Source organism: Sphaeramia orbicularis, chromosome 7 (genome assembly GCF_902148855.1).
Source record: "Sphaeramia orbicularis chromosome 7, fSphaOr1.1, whole genome shotgun sequence".
Classification (NCBI taxonomy): domain Eukaryota; kingdom Metazoa; phylum Chordata; class Actinopteri; order Kurtiformes; family Apogonidae; genus Sphaeramia; species Sphaeramia orbicularis.
In genome coordinates, this window is record NC_043963.1 from 28,932,106 (window position 1) to 28,946,891 (window position 14,786).

General features: G+C 39.4%; 1 protein-coding gene across 1 annotated transcript; it reads right to left on the reverse strand.

The window, feature by feature from the left end:
• Nucleotides 1–1,470: 1,470 nt before the first annotated feature.
• LOC115421917 (RAF proto-oncogene serine/threonine-protein kinase-like) lies at nucleotides 1,471–11,837 on the reverse strand. Its single transcript, XM_030137923.1, is given in 18 exon segments — nucleotides 1,471–2,688; nucleotides 2,768–2,902; nucleotides 3,631–3,762; nucleotides 3,879–3,997; nucleotides 4,115–4,161; nucleotides 4,252–4,428; nucleotides 4,584–4,668; nucleotides 4,801–4,918; nucleotides 5,008–5,117; nucleotides 6,078–6,102; nucleotides 6,852–7,005; nucleotides 8,163–8,252; nucleotides 8,599–8,756; nucleotides 8,836–8,938; nucleotides 9,056–9,168; nucleotides 9,377–9,474; nucleotides 9,477–9,602; nucleotides 11,368–11,837. Coding segments are annotated over 17 exon segments (1,905 nt in total). The 5' UTR covers nucleotides 9,577–9,602; nucleotides 11,368–11,837; the 3' UTR covers nucleotides 1,471–2,547.
• Nucleotides 11,838–14,786: the final 2,949 nt, after the last annotated feature.

Sequence of the window (14,786 nt, forward strand, 5' to 3'; positions counted from 1 at the left end):
CATGTAGAATTTTAACAATATTCTGCCTGTTACTAAATATTTTGTGTATTTGTAGATCCACTGTGATCTGCAAGTTGTGATGCACATGTATAAATGATAAACTGAGGCGTAATATTGTTAAAATTACACTTACTTTTCTTAAGAATTTTCAGGTTGTTCATATTTGTTCATGTTATGTACAAGTACAGTTCATAGATGTAAACATTTTCACTACGGAATTTTACTTTTTTCACTCAAAAACATAGAGGAAACTTTGGTGTTGTCATTATTTATCAGTTCTTAACCTATTATTTTATTGGTCTGGCCCACTTTAGATCATATTAGGCTAAATGTGGCCCCTGAACTAAAATGAGTTTTGACACTCCTGGCCTAGAGTCACCAGAAATTTGTGACGTTAAAATGAGGTCATGAGCCAAAAAAGGCTGGGAACCACTGGCTTACTGGTTGTGCAGATTATGTCGAAAAGCTCTAGCTGAGTAAGATACAAAAATGTGTCACACTTTCACTCCTCTAAAGCATAGAGTCTGCATTGTTAGGTGAAATTTATCTGATCAGCTGCAGTCAGACAGGCATCAGAGTGTGTTTTCATCTTATCAGCCTTTCAACCACACGGGCAGTGCAGGAACTGTCATTTCTGTAGAAGATTAATCCTGATACAGTACAAGCGGATACTCATTATGAAGCTGCAGCCACTAGATGGTGCTGTTGTAGGTCAGGAAAGTAGGGCCTTTGGGTTCATTTTAACCAGCCTGTGTGGCTTGTCAGAATGCAGAAATAGAATGGATAAACACATATAGTAAAACTGTTGCAAAAATAGACAGCTAGTGGTCAGCCAGTGGCTTGGCTCTCATTGTAATGCACTACTTTTGATGACACCAATGCATTTTTATGCTGCAGGAGGATTTTCTGAAACGTGTGATTTAAATGAGATAAAGAACCCAAAAGTCTTCTGACACATTTCAAACCCAGGCTCATTTCAACGGGGCATAACTTACACAAAATAAACACACTTTCTCATATTTACTATAAATGTGCACTTTAGTGTGAAGCAAGTCAAGTAACTCTGTCTAGCCGGAATGAGATGTTGGGTGTTTACACTAAAACAAAATATAACTGTCCTTTCCACCACGTCCCTCCCTTGCTGAAGGATTGTTGTTCCACTGAGCTTGCCAGTGGCTGTGCAGTGTACGATGGCATCAGCCAATGGTGGAACCCCCTGGTGGCGTGTCTGGACCCAATCCCCTGTGAGGTTACACCACGTTGCCACTGCTACAACAAACATTACACCCTGCCACAAAGTCTTACACATGTGTGGGATTTTACTGTGTTAGCAAACAAGAGAAGTCAGTCTAATCTGATGTAAAGGCCCGCCTCCCTTACTTGAATTGCTGCAAACAGGATGAAACTGAGCTGATTTACTTCAGGAAGGAAAAATGTGTTTGTAACAATAATCAGCTGAGCAATACAATCTACTTTGGCAAAAGAATTTAACTTAATTTTATTAAAATAGTGAATAGAGAACTTTCTCACCAAGTTTACAATAAAACGTTTAACCTCCAGAAAGAGACATGATAAACAAATACAAATTAGTCTCCAAATCATTTAAATACTTAAGACAACTTCTAAATGTCCAGCTCATGATAACCTACCCAGAGTAAGGACAGATAAGAATGTGTGGGTATCTACAGATGACTTTACTATGACAACGGTGTACACTGTTGAAACATAACCATTGCTTTTGCTAAAATGTGCAAATTCAAAGTTTTCCATCTTCACTCATGCTTGCTGTCTTGCTAATTATCTCCAAAATGACGCCCCCCCCCCCAAAAAAAGCACAATTAAAAGAAAGATGACAAAAATAAAACATTATCAGACATTATCCCATATCTACTCCTTTCTTGCTTAAGACAATGTAATATCAACTACTACTGTGCAACTAAATGGACTACATCCAACGGCTCCGTTTTCGGTAACGAGAAGAGGTGAAGTTGTGCAGGGTCTTAGTCCAGGCTTTGATTCCTCTTAAGGCAGGATGGCCGGACAGAAACCAGGACGACCAGACAGACAAGAAAAAACAAAAACAAAAAAAAGGGTGTGCTTCACATCCTAGAGCCTACATCAAGAGAAACACATCTGTCTTTCTCTTGAGATTCCTTCAAAGTCCATTTATCGTTGTCTTTAGGTAGATGTGCGTGCATATATTTACAAATTTCTCCAGATACATTGCCACCGTGAAGCCTCTGTATGCTAACAAGTGTGGCAATAAGCATGACGGGGATCTTATCCTAACCTCTTCAGGTGTAGATCCGGTCCATCCTTCTCCTTGCCTTCCATAGTTAATCTCTGATGCTTTCTCCTTGCACTTTCCTCTCTCCTCTTTTCCCCACAATTCAGTAATTAGCATGCTCTTAAAAGTATCTTTGCATGTGTGTCTGGTGGTTTCTATATTTAGCGACTTTGGGTGCACTGAGTATTTGGATTATTTTGGGTATTTCATAGAGGAGGAGCTGTGTGAGGAGAAGAGGAGGGGCGGCACAGTGTGAGCCTTTAAAACACAGGCAGTCTGGTGGAGGTCAGAGTACAGGTATTGATATCCTCAGTGTGAGAGGCTCGGTGCAGGGACGGTTCTGAGGCACTGCGGTTTATCTTCGGGAGGGCATGCTGAAGAAGTTCGATGGAAGACAAGATCTGACAAAAACAAAAGAGATTAGTTCAGAAAAGCACTTCTTCTCATTCAGTTTTAAGGGTGTGATTAGAGAGTATTCACCTGCGGGAACAGCGGCCTCTCATCTTTGGACTTCTTGATGCAGTCAGCCACCAGCCTTTTCATGGCTTTGGGGCAGTTCTTGTAGAGCTTACTGAGGTCTGGGGACAAATAGCCCCTACCCACCATGAAGATGATCTGAAAGGAAAGAGTTACACACTGCACATTAGACTCTGTGGAATACCCAAAGTATTCTTTAGGTGAATTATTCATCCAGAACGCAGTGTGACAGTAGAGGTGATGAGCTTCCTCCTCAGAGGTGTTACATAAATATGACCAGTTAGCATTAGGTGACAGACATTTAAAACACTGAAGCTATTGTGAAAGCATGTGTACATGATGTGGCTGAGATAAAGGATGTAAGAGTACTCTATGTGCTTGCCAGGTCAGCTGAGTACAAAGTCATTCCATCAAAGGGGACAGGGGTTCAACACTGGATCAGAACAGTTAAGTGCATATGCTGCGCTACAACTTCAGTTTGGATCTACACACGGTAAACTCAACTGAACCAGGAGGGAATACACAGTTTGCGCCTGGTCTTGTGGCCTGTGAAGGTACTTTAAAAACACAGGCACACACAGATGCACACCCATGCACCCCTTTTCTCACACACGTACAGGGTTGTGTTACTAAATCTAAAATTAGGCCAGTGGCTCCAGGGCGCCCGCCTCAGTGGGCCCATGGCCAGCTCAACAACCCCCTTCAGAAAGCAACCCAGTGTCTTTCCACTGCCTGCTGGCCTTGTCTCATACACTCAGACCAGGTGAGGACTGAGGGCTCTCAAAGTGTTAAAGGCTTTAAATGGTATGTGTGTGTACACAGTAACACTATTGTCTCCCAACATGCAATAAAACATGTGACTTTACCTGATCTCTGTTTGCTATCTGGGAGTATGGGAGCTCTCCTGTCATGAGCTCATAGAGGACAATTCCATAGGAATAGACATCAGACTGGAAGCTATAGGGATTGTTATCCTGCATTCGAATAACCTCAGGAGCCTTTGAGCAAGCAGACAAAAATAAAGAAAAAGTGAGGGCACTTTCAAACTTTCTGATTTATCATTCTTTCACAAATCATAGTCTTGCTGTACTTGAATTAAAACTGTGTTACTAACCATCCACAGAATGGATCCAGAAGGCTGCTCCACCTGATGTGACCCACTCCACCTGGCCTTCACGGTAGCAAGACCAAAGTCTCCTATTTTCACCGTTAGACCCTCGTGCAAGAAGATGTCTAAACTGTTGTCAAGGAGTCACAGTGAGAAACTGTCCGGTATGAAAACTGTATGTCAAGTGCTTTTATCTGCAAACTTTAACACCAAGTACTAAAACAGGTGATAAAAAAGGATACTGTTGGACTTCATGTCTCGGTGTATGATATTCTTTGCATGCAGATAGCTGAAAATAAGACACAGATTAGATAGCATCTGTCTTCTTTTTGTGATTATTATATTTAAATATTGAGAAATCAGTCTGACTAGGACTCACTCCATGCCCTGTGCTGTCTGCCTGGCAATGTCTATCAGCTGGATCATCTTGAAATTTGTCTCCAGGACGTGAATGTGTTTGTAAAGACTACTGCCCTCACACCACTGGGTCACAATGGCCAGGTTGTCCTTCGTCATGTAGCCCATGAACAACAGGATGTTGACATGTCGTGTTTTCCTGTGACCAGATGCAGAGGGGAAGAGGAAATCACAAAAACAAAGATAAGATAAAAGTTTGTAATGAAGATGATTCAATAGGAATTCAACAGCTGGAAAAACAGCTGGAAAACAACTAAAACAAAATATACACAACAGTAAATGAACAGTTCTCACCGTAGGACAGCCACCTCATTTCTGAATGCTTGGAACTGCTCTGGTGTGGGATCTGTCACTTTTAATATCTTTACTGCTACATCACCTGCAAAGAAAAAATTACATATAATGAATGAAACACAATGCATCTGACAGATAGCTCATTTTATGTCTACAGTGTGTTATGAAAAAGCAGTTACACTTGAAAATGCCCTGCCCTGTGTGAAAGCATTCCTACCATGCCATTTCCCTTTGTATACGGTTCCAAAAGAGCCTGAACCGATGCGGGAGTGCAGATACACCTCACTGGCTTCAATCTCCCAGTAGTAACTAGAGTCCCGCTTGTCCCGAGGTCTCTACATGAACCAGAAGGTACAAGTAATATTAAGCATGAGCTGTCAGGATTACAATTTTACATGAAAAGATAACAAGTAAATAGACTCACAATTTTATTTTTCTCCTGAGTGTTAAGGGATGGAGCCCTCTCCCGTTGGGCAGGAGCAGGGGTTTTGGATTGGGACCAGCCTGTAGGACTCTGGCTGGGGGAACTCCCTGCTTCAAAAGTAGAAATTGAGAGAGTGATAATCAGATCATTAGTAATAACATTACCGTGCAAAATGTATGATGTAGGAAAGGACTAAATAGTGAGTAAGAGGACAAAAAGACTGTTAAGAAAAAGGTTTAGAATAATTGATGGTAAAATAGCATAGTATTCGATTATGTACAAACTGTTATCACAAAGGGATCAGGAATTTCTCCAGACTGAGCGATGGATGGGAATTTGACATCATTTGTGGAAATTTTAACTTTTTTTTTTACCATTATCCATACCATATTTAGGAAAAGAAAGATGTCAACACTTTGTTCTTTCAACTCACAGACTGTGCTTTAGATTTCATGAAAATATATTAGATTACCTCAAATTACACATATAGGAAGCATAAATATAGTGAAATATATGTTACAGTAACAACAGACACATTGAAATACAAGTTGAAACATTTAATGACAGAAAAAACCCTTTGAACAGTTATTTTTAACAGAAAATGACATTGCATATGAGCATATCCTGACTTTGTTTAGCTGCAGTCCAGTCAACTAAGTAGCTTTGTGGGATAATGTAGCTTTATTCAGTACTTATCTGTTTAGGTTAGCCATCATAGCAGTTGTTTGGTTGTTCATTAGGCAACCAAAGAACTTAATACCTCTTTACTTTCATTCAACTTTAGGCTGACCACAAAAACATGTAGGAGTTGCTCCTAAGCCTTGTTATGGTCAGGAAAATCCTAGATATGTAGAACTTCTTTGTGATATTTTGATGAATAATCAATATCCTGTTTGGTGATGGATAACCACCCAGTTTTATAATGAGTGTTATGGCAAAACTAGTGATGAGAACTTATTATTTTGAAGAGGGTGACAAAGTAGACATCAATCAAAGAAGTGCTGAAGTTGAAGGAATATAACACACAACAACATGACATGAAGGTAATGAAATTGACAGAAGATACTTACCAGAGTCATGATCACGCATTGCATCCTGCCAAGACAAAAACAGAGGCAAAGTTCTGTCAGTTTTCTCAAACAGTAAACCACATACTGTGTTGTCACTTGTGGTTTTACTTCACTTAAGCCTGTCTACATGGCATGCCAGTCAAGACTGCACACAGATACTGTGCTTTCTAACCTTTTCTGGACTCTCGGATGAAGCCTCAACAAAAGACTGGGAGAAGTGCACAATACCTACTTTCCTCTTCAACCAGAATCTATGGCACCAGGAGCTGGAGGAGGCATTCAGGCAGTCTAGCTACTCCCCAGCAGGGTACAATAGAGTAGGCCAGAGAGGACAGGAGGAAAAAGGGGAGACAGTGAAGGAAAGTGAGGAAGGAAAGATGACAATGGGGATGCCCAAGTTTCTACATGATGAGAAAGTAAAGGGCATTGCTTGAAAGAGCATGCAAAACTGATGAGTTGATTATGTAATAACAGTGAGGTTAAAAAGCAGAAAGTAGAACTGAACAAGGGGAAGTCAAATGTCACATATTTTAAAATCACCACAATAAGATGCCATGAGGGGAATTACACAAAACAAGCTGAACCCTGTCCAGGCAGATTACTTAACAGAGAAGTAGATAAGAGGTTAAAAAAAAAAAAAAAGCAAGGCAACAACAGTCGGAATGCTTGAGATGTACGTAAGAGGGCAAGATCACTCTCAGGCAAGAGATATTTTAGGAGTGGCTGCCTGAACATTAGAGGAGCACCCAAGGGGCCCATTTGGTGTGTAGATACCTCCATCATGCTGCTGTCTACAGGCAGGGTGGTGCTAACCATGTGGACATTAGGCGTGGAGGTTGAGCGTTGCCTCTGGGAGAGAGCGCCTCCTGTGGGCGGGTAGGACGTGGTGTAATTGAAGGCATGGGGTGTGGAATATCGGTGGGCTGAGCTGTCAGGGCAAACAAGGATCAAATATTTACACCAAGCAGCTATTGTTTGTTGATATCTTGTATTGCTGCTTCATGATGACACACACACGACTGACATTTAAGAGAAAAACAAACACTAGATTTAGAAACTTCTTTAAAATGCCACATGGGCGTGGTGGTTGTTCATGTAGGGGCTTTCTGGTTTCATTTCTGTCATTTTTTTCCCCACCTTCTGTATTTAGACTTAATCTGTTTATGTTCTATGATCAAGTGACCAGTACACAAGCACAATCAACAGAGTGATAACAGTGAATTTTAAAAAAGTAAAACTGAAAAACTGCGGTTCCAAGAAACAGTTGTTAGTAAATGTTATCATTGCTTCTCCCTTATCTCATTTGTTGCTAACTTCTCACTCTAGAAGTATTTTACCCTTGATGTTTGCCAAGCTCTGTGCTGGTTCATGTGAACAGTTCAAAGCTCACTAGCCAAATATGTTAATCTACAAATGACCCGAACAACAACATGTTGGTCAGGATTGAGTTACTATCTTTTCCAGAACTATCTAGTTAACATATTTAGAAAAACAGTGAAAGGTGGCTGAGGTTCACTGAAAAACAACCATCCACAAATTAATTTAAAAATGTCTCGGTAACTTCTTCTTGCAGTACTACAAACTGTACTGGATTGCAGTGCTGGTGAAAATGGGGACAGTAGAGCACCCGCTGAGTGACGTATATAAACACAGGTCATATTACATCACAGTTATGACCACGAGTGGACTCCTTGGGAACAATCTCACTTTTGGCAAATGCAAAACTATGTTTCCAAAGAGTATTTGAGATTTCCCCGCGTGGAACAACTTGATACTTTGTGAGAGCTAATTTGGCAGCTCAGAGTGCTTTTTAACTATTTGAAGTGCTCCTGAAACAACAGGCCCTTTTCACGCCTCTCGTTACATCAGCCCTTGGACTCGTAAGCCCCCATAAAGCTGAGTGTGTAATTAAAAACAGGATTTATTTCAATCAAGATTACAGTTTCTTACAAACTAGAACATAACTACAAGTAGGTTGCAGTAACGCATGACAAACAACAAATAGTAACAATGGTCTCATAAGTGAACTTGCCAATAGACTGTGCATTGATAACAGAAGACAATAAGATAGAAACTTCGCCTCACCTCGGAAACCGTGTTAAGGATTCTCTCATTCGCCGAAATGTCATCGGGGGCAGTGATGGTGCACCGCTCTCACCAGGTGTTGGACACAACCTAAAACAGAGTGAATCACTCATACTAAACAATACCTGAGCACAAGTGAATGTTTAATCACATTATAACTGGCTGCAAAAGACAACATGCTCATCAGGAAAAGCTTTTATCTCTCGACTATCACTGATACACATCTTCAACAGAGCACCGTTGGGCCTCCAACCTGCATGCAAAACCCAACACCAGTACAAGTATGCAAAACAAACCCAACTAAAAGATGGCCATTTTATCCCAACTAAAGAATTCTGATGCATTTAATTTAAACTTCAATAGAATGATTACTTTTCATAAAAAGAATGGATTTATGTTGACACATGTACAGGATTATGTCTGTGCAGATACTTACAGGAGTTGCCTGATATTACTCCAGTCCACACACATTGTGGGCACTTTGGTGCTACAATGCTCATGGAATTTGTAGCCGCAGGTTTGGCAACGAAAACCATTCAATAGAAACTTCTGGCAAATATCACAAAATGCTAGCTTCAGATAAGTTTTCCGAACCTGTAAATAAAAGAACATTCTTTTAGCCCCATCACTTGTGTGAGTATTTGAATATATGGTAAATATAGTAGCTACTCACAAAATTATGTGTTGTCAAGGGAACATGATCTAAAACCTCCACCAGCAATTCTTCACCGATTAGTGAGGTGGAGTCAGTATTCCAATCCATTCGTAATTTTTTACTATATCAGAAAAGGGAAAAACATGATATTAACAGGATATCAGAGCAGGCAAAAGGCAGCAGAATACAACTAATCTTTTTTCCTTGCTAGCCAACCTGACCACAGTACTGAGCTCACCTTCTCTGCCCTGGATGCAGCCTGAAGACTGCACAGCACTCAGGCTGCAGACCTCTGACCTTCAAGGCTTTAATCAGGCAACTGTGCAGAGTCATACCTGGTCGCACATTTACCTGCAGGATGGAATTAAAAAAAAAAAAAAAAAACAGAACTATGAAAAAAAAAAGTTACTAGACTGGTAATCCCTCTTTGCCTGCAAGACAGTAACTCTTCAGCTATACGTAAAACAATGTAGTATTTCTGAAACAATTTTATAAGTTTGAAAAAAGCCTGTCAAATGACATTAAAGCATCTTCTACCTGCAAAGGAAAATCAACTCACCACAGTGCGTTGTTGATTTGGGAGGTAGACACGGATAGTGCTGCTAGTCTTGGAGTCAGGCATCTTGCTGTCATCCGAGGAGCGGCGCTGGCAGGGAAAGCCTGGACCATGGTTGGTGACAGGCACGGGCCTTCAAACGCAGTGTCCTTCATTCCAAAACCGTTACTCAGGGACTTCCACGCTCCCTGTAGGTGCTCCATTAGCAAAGCCAAGTGCTCTCAGTGGTCTGAAAACACAAAAAATAAAAACACAAAACAGCATTAAATTCCAAACACTTAAAAGCATGCATCATCAACTATCACCTTAATTAATACTACAGTTGCTCCCTTTGTTCTTGGTAAGGTTGATGGTGTGCAGAGTTGGCGTCCAAGCTTAAGGGGCCATCTTAGCAGGTGACAAAGTGTAACTGCTTTTTATTATGTAAAAATAAAGGAATGTTCTAACCTTGTATTAATAAATTATTTGGCCGATGACACTTGCAACCTGAAAGCTTTGAAGGAAGCTATGGCTGGCTTACATTTATGACAGTCAAAACAAAATTTGGTGTTTCTCAGGAGTAAAAAAGCAGCAGAGCAACAGAACAAAGACAGATTTAGGTTATGGCATCATTAACTTGTTTAGCCTTCTTAGATGATGGTGCAACCAGTGAAAGGATAAGTAGTGTACTGCAAGTGTTGCAGTTAGGGTAAAAAAAACAAACAAAAAAAAAACAAAAAAAAAAAACATGTCCAACCTGATCCATTTCATTTTTAGACTCAACCTTACACTTTAATCAAACCACAGTCATGGTTTTCAGCACCACGTAAACTTTTTTGCCACTAAAGGTCACATCTAGCAAATCATTTCCTTTCCATTTGGGAGGGAGCAGCAGTGCAATATAGACAAACTAATCCACTCAGACCAGGAGAATCGACCTCAGAGGTCAGCCATGTTATTTACAGTATATGCTTTCAACAGCCTCTTTCTTCTGAACAGTCAGACAACACACCAAAGTATCACATTTTTTCCACATTGTCTCTAATTAAATGCAATAGAAGAGAAGGGTAAAATATAGCAGAAATAAAATAACGTTAGTGCAACCTCATTTGTAAGTATGGCAGTTGCTGAAGACAACATTTCAGTTGCTACAACTCAAGTTGGATGCCCAATCATCACAAATATGTTTCCTCTTCTGCTTGGTTTGCACAAACTGAAAGGCTAGGACTGATCATTATCATTTTCAGTGCCTATACTCCACAGACTGTATATCTCAGCCTGCAAAAGAAAAAAAAAAAAAAAAAAAAACAACAACTCCTAATTAACTCTGGAGTCTTACACAAAGACCTGCTAACTGAAGAGATGATTTAGCACAGTTAGTGGTTAGCTGTCACAGAAGACAAACTGGTATGTCACTGTAGAAATACAGGAACTTGGGACAGTGTAGGTCTTTCACCCTTCCCACCATGCAGCTGCAGGAATTGTGTCCAAAACAATTGTTATGATCCATCCACAAATAAAAAATAATTGAAAAAAAGAATGTGAAGTCCAGAATAAGTGCACTTCACTTCTATGTATTTCACAGAACACAGCCAGGCGTATTTTACATCCACAGGACAGAGTGTGTGTCGTAAATGTAGGTGAAATCAATGTCAGCAAGTTAGCATATTTGGGTAAAGTTAGGAGGAGAAGCTTACATAGTCCACTTTGAAAAGAGTTTCAATTAAATATTTACCAAACACACTGGTAAATGAAGACCACGACTTGAACTCATGCACCAGTCGCTCAAACATCAGAAGCTAGTGGTCAGTTCGTGTGTTTTCATAAGGCCTGGCAGATTATTACTATGAAATTGCCTGTAGGCCCTCAGACGCGAACTATAACGTTAACCAAACTTCATGCAAAGCTGCCTCCATTCAATTCCCACATGTTAAAAACGAGTCGAAACGGGCGGTTGTAGTTGTAGTTTGAGCCGTGGTCGAAGTGTGTAGCGGTGTTAGCTTCTGTGTGCTTACCAAGAGAAGTTAGAAAAGTTGTGCTCCGCCATAACTTCAGGAAAAAGTGGCGTCGGTGACATCATCATATTTGCAACGCATTCAAAGAAAAGAGGAAAAAGTCGAAGTCGGTAAAAGCCCGTAAAAAAGCTATATCAAACCGCCTCGTATCCGTTAAATTTTACGGTAATGTAAGACGTGAAGGTCATAGGCGGGTCTCTTGAAGAAGCCTCCTGAAATAATAAGAGGAAAAGTTTAATCCCTCACTCGCGGTAAAAGCGAGAAAAATCCGTCGGACCCTCAAAGTGACACGACGAGGGATTTTCTTGAAGTCCCGTGAAAGCGCCTTCAAATTAAGACTCCCATACGTCCCGTGCGTAATGCGTCGGTTTTCAATCAATATTTACGTTGTATAGGAGAAGGTGAAAGGTTTGAGTCTGTGCCGTGCGTCCGTCTGACGCCAGTGATTGAAACAGGACCTTACAGTCATAACAAGAGTTGCAAGCATCACTCATACTGCGCAAACTTAAGCCCTACCTCCTTCCCTTGGTTATAGGCCTACTGTTGTTTTAGGTCATTAAAAGTATCCACACTTGTATTTAATAATCCCCCTCCATAATAGGCGATATAATTATATTTTACACACCTTATACACTATGCTGCATTGTACTGTTGACAATGAAAATCCTATGCAACTTGATGAAAATTGCTCGCAAAGGCTGATGTTAACGAATTAGTAATAACTTCATCTTTCACATGCACATTTGTTCACAAATTAGTAGCAAAAGTATCTTTTGAAAAGAAAAAATATCCTCCCACTACCGGTTTGGAGTAAAGGAGTAGCCTAATCTATTATTAACCTCAAGTGCACCATCATCTGGAGGTTTGCAGACAGTGCAATGTTGTAACCTTTGTAATATATTCTGATCCTTTCTCTGTTGCCTTTTCAAGACAGTCTTTGTTTTTCAAGTCTAAAAGACAGTAAAATAAAGTCACCGTATGTTGCAATGCATGCCACAAAAAGAAAAAAAAACACCCTGAGTTAAAGAAAAACAAAGAAAGTCTAATTAAAATAAACACGAGGATATTTCTCCATTCTTATTAAATTAGGTCATCATTGATAATTGCAGAAATTAAACTGTGAAGAGCTGATATTAGTCAATAATTCAGTTTTGTTTTTGTTTTTTTTAAACTAGCCCTGAAAGAGTATACTCTCCACTCACCAAGTGTTCATCTCTGAAGCATCCTAAACTGGGTCCCTTGAGGTACACAAATTACAGATGGCTCATAGGTCCTATACCAAGCTGAAGTTGACACCGTCTGCGAATAAAACGGCTTCATCAACATCCCAGGCATTATGATTTAAAAGGTTCAGCATACAGTGTTCCCATAAAGCAGCAGAGGACATATTAGCTGGATATCTAAATAACAAAACCCCTCTTGCAGTCCTATTAATAACTCATTTCTGTATAATTCTCTCTATCTATAGTTTAGGCTCCCATTTCTTTACAGATGGTTCCATCTAACAAATGACAAAACTAAACAAATACTGTATCCTGTGAGGATGAGGGAAGGGCTTTGTCATTGTTGAGCATTTTTAAGGTGCCTCCTGACCACATGTGGTAATATCACTGTATTTCTGTATGTGTGGAATATTATAATCAACATCTATTACATTAGAAATAATCCCCAGCAGGATAGAATATTTTCCCCACAGTACGATAAAGCTTGTCAAATCCAGAAATAACATCTCAGGAAGCAGCAATTGCTTTCTCAAATTGTTACAGCAAAAGCCACCTTAAGACTGGGATGAAGGCATCTTTCCCACTTATTGATCTGGCTGAGCACTCAGGCCGTTAGCTGAGATGCTTGCAGCCAGTGTGGCTCATTTAGCTGTCTTTATCAGTCATCTTGTATCCCAAATATGATGAAATTTGGAATCTGTGAACAAGAAGAGGTGGCATGATGTCTAATTTGTGAACTCATCCATCTGGAACGTAAAGTGTCAGAACCTAATTGTTTTAAAAATAGATTATTTTTATGCATATTGTCACTTTGTCCCAGTCAAGATTATTTCAGTGTTAACTTTAACATTTATTGCTCAAGGTTTAATTCAGAGGTCTCAAACATGCGGCCCGGGGCGAAACCCAACCCACCAAAGGGTCCAGTCTGGCCCATTGGATGAATTTGTGAAATGCAAAAATTACTCTGAAGATATTAATCATTTTAGTTCAGGTTCCACATACAGACCAATTTAATCTTAAGTGGGTTGGATCAGTAAAATACTATGATAATAACCTATAAACACTCAAAACTCCAAATTTTTCTCATTGTAAATGTAAACATTTTCATTTCATTTTACTGTATTTACACTAAAACAAACTATCATTTCACAAAAATGTGAATAACCTGAACAAAAATGACCATTTTGAAAAGTCTGAAGTGCAAGTTTACCAATATTCTGCCTGTTATTAAATGTTTGTTGATCCACTGTGATCTGTAAATTGTAATTTACATGTGTAAATGATAAATGGATACATAATATTGTTAAAAATGCACTAGTTTTCTGAAGAAATTTCATTTTGTTCATGTTATGCACACTGGAAGGGTACTTTATAGATGTAAACATTTTCATCACATAATTTTACTTTTTTCGCTCTGAAACATAGAGGAAAGTTTGGAATTGACATTATTTATATATTATTATGTTATTATTTCACTAGTCCCGGCCCACTTTAGATCAAATTTGGCTTAATGTGGCTCCTGAACTAAAATGAGTTAACACCCTGTCTTAATTCATTAAGGTTGAGGCTTTTGAAATGCAAATGTGTTAGAATTCTATTCAAAAATAATAGGTAAAATCACTACATTTAAAGTTCCTTCTGAATTACATTTCATTTCTAGTTAAGGTTTGGGGAGTAAGTAAAAATGCAGATGTGTCAGAAACTGCATTAGATGAACAAGGCTTGTCAAAAATTAGAAAAGCACATATCAGTAGAGTGGAAATGTATAAGCTCTTGATACTGCTTGCACAAATTTGTTTAGTTGTGATGTGTTTATTAGGTTATGTTTTTGCCGGTGTTGGTTTTGTCTGTCTGTCGTCCGTGTGCAAGATAACTCAAAAAGTTATGGACGATTTGGATGAAAATTTCAGGGAAATGTTGATACTGGCACAAGGAACAAATGATTAAATTTTTGTGGTGATGGGGGGCACTGATCTGCCTTGGCGGAGGTCTGCGCTCTCTGAGTGCTTTTCTAGTTTTGTAAATGTTCTTCAAGTAATTTCCAAAATAATCACTGGACAAAGTACTAAGAACTACACATACATCATAAATCAGAATTTTCTTGGCAATGGTCAGACAGTATGTTTGTGTTAGACATTTAGGAGAAATAAGCTGCAATAAATAAGTTTTCTCAGTATCAAGCGATAGGAAACGAAG